The sequence below is a fragment of the Procambarus clarkii genome, chromosome 50, assembly GCF_040958095.1.
Source record: "Procambarus clarkii isolate CNS0578487 chromosome 50, FALCON_Pclarkii_2.0, whole genome shotgun sequence".
In the NCBI taxonomy this organism is placed as follows: Eukaryota; Metazoa; Arthropoda; class Malacostraca; order Decapoda; family Cambaridae; genus Procambarus; species Procambarus clarkii.
In genome coordinates, this window is record NC_091199.1 from 36,122,919 (window position 1) to 36,128,918 (window position 6,000).

Consider the following 6,000-nt stretch of genomic DNA (forward strand, 5'->3'; position numbering starts at 1 on the left):
CGTACCTTATGGTGTGTACCGGTGCCTTATGGTGTGTACTGGTGCCTTATGGTGTGTACTGGTGCCTGATGGTGTGTACCGGTGCCTTATGGTGTGTATTGGTGCCTTATGGTGTGTATTGGTGCCTTATGGTGTGTACTGGTGCCTTATGGTGTGTACTGGTGCCTTATGGTGTGCACCGGTGCCTTATGGTGTGTACCGGTGCCTTATGGTGTGTATTGGTGCCTTATGGTGTGTACTGGTGCCTTATGGTGTGTACTGGTGCCTTATGGTGTGTACCGGTGCCTTATGGTGTGTACTGGTGCCTTATGGTGTGTACTGGTGCCTTATGGTGTGTACTGGTGCCTTATGGTGTGTACTGGTGCCTTATGATGTGTACTGGTGCCTTATGGTGTGTACTGGTGCCTTATGGTGTGTACTGGTGCCTTATCGTGATGTTTATATATATAAGCCGCAAATATTCAGTTTTCTAACTCATTAAATAAGTCACAAGGAACTGTGAACATAACTTTGCTCTTACTCTCACCTTCCTGGACGCCTCGCTGCTCCTCCTGCAGCTGGTGTATAGCAAACTGGTTAATTATGACGGCACCAGTCAGGTCCAACTCCTCTGTGTGGCCCATGGTGGCCTCCGGGAAGGCGGCCGACCAGCCCACCAGGACACAGAGGAGAGGCAGCAGACAGACAGACATGACTCTCTCCACCACACTCACACTACACACTAACCAACACCCTGCATGACTGCTGGCTGGCTGGCTGGTCACCACGCACTAAGTACACCCGCGCTCAACGCCCACACTGATAGGTAGTGGGGCGTTGAATATTGAACCACCAGGAAACTCTCCTTCAATATGGCCAGTTCTTACACATACTTTTACAAAGAGGAGAAGTCCAGTGAGAGTAATGAGCATAAAAGAATATGAAAGAATGTAGAGATTTGTTAATAAGAAGGTTAAGCTATAAGAGTTAAGAGAACTGCGCCTTACAACCAGGGAGGTTATAACTAACTGAGAGGATTTGATCATAACATCAAATACTGAGGCTAATGTACAAGGTTAACAGGGACAGCTTGTTTTTAATGAACGATTAATAGGGCATAAGTTGAGGTAGGAAACCCAAATTATTAGAGGAAAGATAAGGACATACTCCTACCCTGTATGTGTAGGCAACAAGTGGAATGAACCGAAAGAAAAAGTTGCAGAAGCCACCTCTCATCAAAAATTTTAAGACAAGATCCGACATAGAATGTGATCGTGAGAATAGTTAAACTGTAATGCAACAAGTACAACAAGGCCCGAGTAGGAGAGGTTTAAAGAGCTTCACCTCCTTAGCAACCCATCCAAAGACCAAGTCCATTCCATCCAGTGGCTGACCCATGAGACACATTCATCAGTTTTAAGATTTTGTTCATTTTAAACAGAAGTTTTCTCAAATATAAATTAATATATTATCAAATTGTGCATATTTAGGCAATGGTTGGGATAGGTTAGGTGTTTAGGATCTGTTGGCGCTTATTTGCATTTGTAGTAAGTAGGTAAATCATTTACAGCGTTGTGGTTCAAACAAAAGTCATCAGCGATGCACATGTTCTGGAAGTGTTCGGACGTCATCAGTCGTGAGTTGTCGGAAAAATCGACACCATTTACCAACTTTCAAATTGACACAGTAGAAATTTCCGGCAGTAGAAAACGGGGGATGTCATTACCACATCGCTATTAGATTCACCAGCTATGTTAATGGGAAATCTTCTTAATACCACAGTCTTTGGACTGTTAACATAATAAAAACATTTCATTTGAATCAACTTAATTATCAGTACTAAAATAGAGTAAATGTAAGCCTTCCATTCACTTCTTGACATCTGGACAAGATAGCCGAGGCATCAGTGGGAGGAGGGCGAGAGCAGTCACCATTAACATCATACCAATCCTGCTGGGGCAGATCTAGCCCCAATAATTTCCCTTGGACAACAGTGTTAAGGGAATAAAGTGCATTGTCAACACATGATCTACGTCTACTATAAGGGAAGTGTTCCGTCGAAACCCATTTATTATCTTTTATTCCTGATCAGTAATCTTAGGTAGCTATAGGGTGAACCGGTCAGAATGCAAAGCGAGAACAAACAACAAGGTGAGAGATATTCACGTCTCTTTATTTAAATTGCCTATATATCTTCTGATATAGCTGTCATATTAGGATTACTGCCATTATAGTGTGTGCCCTTTGACAGGTGTAATTGAAGAGGAACAAGAATTACTGGTTATCAAGTACTGCAGTACATGAGTTGGTGGCCAGCCTCACACACAAAGTGTATCGACTAGCTTCTTCATCCGTGTTCATATCTGGTTGCCTAGGACAAAATCAGCCATACAAGATAAGGTCTCCCCGTTTAATTACTAATATATGTTGTCTAATACTGTAATGAATGTCTACCAATCAATAATTTTTATTACTAGACGAGGTATATAAATAATAAACCCCTCAGAATGTGTAAGGAAAGCGATTTGTGGGAATTTATATATCATACAGTCCATTTTAACCATCATACAGTTTACTATCGAAATATATAAACATAAAAATAAATTCCTATATAAAATACAATAAAATTTAGTATATATGGCTAAATAAAGCCCACAGGTCAGTTTCCCCACATTAGTCGTGTGTAAACCGTTTATCATTCATAAACAGGGGGTTTGGTTGGTGCATGGATTGGTCTTTAGCCTTCGTTTACGAGGACGCGCTGCCCTTGGTCACTGATAGGTAAGTGCCACCCCCACCCTCACTACCCCACCACCACCTTCCCTACACACACCACCACCATCCACCCCACCCTCACTTAACCATCCACTACCCTGCACCTATGCTCTATAAAATACAATATAACATCTCCCAATACCTTCCACCTACACACCACCAACCACCATCCCCCACAACTCTCCACCTTGACACTGCCGCCAGGCCCTGGGCTGAGAGGATGTGCGTGCCTCCTCTTCCCATCTAGGGGTTAAGTTCCTCGTACCCAACCCTTGTGTTTGATAGCCAGGTTGTATCGAGACAATACTATTGTGCTGCTGAGTGTTCTGACACTATAGCATAAGTCACTAGTAAAAGAGGAACCCTAGAGTGAACTAATATCCTGGGAGCACACTCAGGCATAGGCGCAGGAGGCCTGGAGAGAGGCTAGCTGGCCTCCACCGCTCCATACCAGGGGAAGCCTACCAAACGTTAGTGTTTGATGCATTGCTGGTGCTAATAACACAGCATTACTTGCACAGGGTACTTGGGGCTCACTGTAAGACACTCTAGCAAGAAGAGATATATCTAAAGGCATCACCAGCTTCAGGCAACAACTACAGCAATGAGAGTGGTGGGATTGTAACCTGACCCCCCACGGGCCCACTGTCCCAACAATCTTTCCCACCCCCTCCCTAACAGAAGGGTGACACAGCCACCAACATTAAATGATGCCAGCTTTGCACAGAGCACCTGTACATTCATAGTTATAAGACTTATCTTCCTCACTATCTCCAACTCTTCTCACTTCGCCATTTCAACAAGTAAAGTGGAACGGTCCAGTGGCCCATGCGGTTACCTGCAAAATATACGGGGACACTTGATTTGGGCATTTGTTCACCCTTGTAGCAAGGTTAGGCTTTCTTAGGGAACCTTCTGTCTACAAATAGGACATAGGAGAATTAGTCACTGAGGGCTAACCTCTGCCAGTCCCAACCAACCAAGTGCTTAGTGGACGGAGTGCTTAGCCCTCAGCTAAGGAGAGCTTATTCTTAGGAAGAGAAAGAAAGAGGAAAGCAAGAAAACAGAAAAAATGAACTAGTACTGAGACAATGAGAGATTCCCGGGTAAAAATCCGCCCCTTGTGGTGGGGGGGACAAGCTATGATAAACAGAATGAACTAGCCAATCTCCTGTTCTCTCTCAAGGTACGATTTTCTAAACTAGTAACCACACAGGACTCCTCATTCATAGCACTATGTTACCAGGATGAAGATGTTGACACAGTCCTCAAGGGAGAAAATATACGTAAATTGACGGATAAACATTTTCTGGTCATTATTCCCCCAGAGCTGCAGGCCAGGAAGACAATAGTCCTGAAGAGACTTGATGCAGCACCTACTAACCATACCCCTGAAAATATAAAATGTGACATAGAAGAAAGGAATGATTGGGCCAAGGTAGAAGAAGTAATTCTCATGCCAAGATTGTTTACAGTGATGAAAATATGATTCGAAGAAACCTCCATGGCTGGAAGCCCTCAGCCAAGGTATCCATTGCCACTAGTACGACCTGAGCACGGACAACTACAACCTTGAGCAGGAAGGCTATAACATAACCCCTTGTTGGACATGCTATAAATACGACCATACAGCCGCAGATTGCCAACAAACGGTCAAAGTATTTTCAGAATGCGCCGAGCAGGGACACATATTCAGAGATTGCACAAATAAATCAAACCCCAAATGTCTCAATTGTGGGGGTCCCCACCGCATGCTGGCATCAATCTGTCCCACTAGAAAGAACATCCTAAAACAAAAAAGGGCCGGAGCCGCAGCAAAATAGACAGCAACAGCTAATAATACCTATGCAGGTATAACTACCACCAATGCTTGGTCAAATAAGGTATCACATAATCCAGCAAACACTACCCCACACAATCCAGCAAACACGACCTCACAGGTAATTGGGGACCTACCAACAAAGATCCTGAGCAGTATGATCTTTGCTCACTTAGAAAACTTAGCTAGTCCAGGGTCTTTTGGATCCGTAATTAAAGAAACGTACAGGAGGAATGGTCTCCAAGAAATGGTATTCCCAGACAATCCTTCCACCCTTAACATCATAAAAGCCCTGGTGGCCAGCAATATAATCAGCATTCCCACATCTGAGACTAACTCCCAACAAGTGTCAGGACCCACGAATGCAGAGACCCTCGATGAGTCAGAAGGGGAAGTTGAACTAACACCAGTCGCACCATCCACCACTAATGACCCCCAAGGAGGGCCTACAAACATACAAGCACCACAGGAGACACAACTATTAGCGAATTCCGATGAGGTAACTGAGGCAGATCACAGACACACAGTGGGCATCAATGCTTACCACACACATACAGACAATGCTGCAAACTCAGACACAGTCACCCAGGACTCAGCAGAGATCCCAAACAATACCGAATTCTTCTCAAGAAACGAAACCCACACGGTTAACTACAAGATCCTCAAAGAACGTATACGAACTCAGCACGTAAAATTCCAACACAATATCCCTAATGCTAATACGAAATACGTCTACAATTATATAATGTCGCATGCTTTCAACCAAACCCCCATAACCATTCAACAGATAAGCAGCAGTCTGTTTAACACAATGCACAACCTTGTTGTTTGTTATCGCTACTTCCTGGGAGGTCTGAACGCCAAATACAGAACACTGGGACACGGATGGAACAACCAGGCAGGAGATGCCATCCACAATATGATAAGGAACGGCAATCTAACCCACCTGGGCCCAGACTTCCCAACTTATGTCAGACAAGGACACAGTGGTAAACCAGACATAATACTGTCAAACAACCACCACTTCTTAAACACCCGCATAGAAAGGGGCCCAGAGAGCACAAGCGACCCCCTACCAATAATAATGAAGCTATCGGCTAACCCCATTCAGAAACCCTCACCACCACGACTTCAATACACAAAAAACTGACTGGGAAGCGTTCAAAAGCAGTGCACAGGAAATCAGTGTCACAGACTTTAATGGAAAGGAAACATCATGCATAAATACAGAGCTAAATACGTGTATTAGCACCATAGAAAAATGCATGAACGATCATATCCCCGTAGCTCACCACATAATGCTCCCACACCCCCAAGCCACTGAGACACTTAGGACACTGCAAACCAGATATAACAATCCTCTACAACTCATAACGCACAACGGGTGGACGGACGAGCACAAAAGACTACAAAGAGAGTTACAAGAC

At 44.2% G+C, this 6,000-nt stretch overlaps 1 protein-coding gene across 1 annotated transcript in view; it reads right to left on the minus strand.

The window, feature by feature from the left end:
- LOC138351748 (golgin subfamily A member 6-like protein 22) overlaps nucleotides 1–623 on the minus strand; it is a 102,073-nt gene extending 101,450 nt beyond the window's left edge. Inside the window, exon 1 of the mRNA XM_069303776.1 lies at nucleotides 527–623. Coding sequence (XP_069159877.1) covers nucleotides 527–623 — 97 coding nt within the window. The remainder of the gene's footprint in view (nucleotides 1–526) is intronic.
- Between the last annotated feature and the right edge of the window lie 5,377 nt (nucleotides 624–6,000).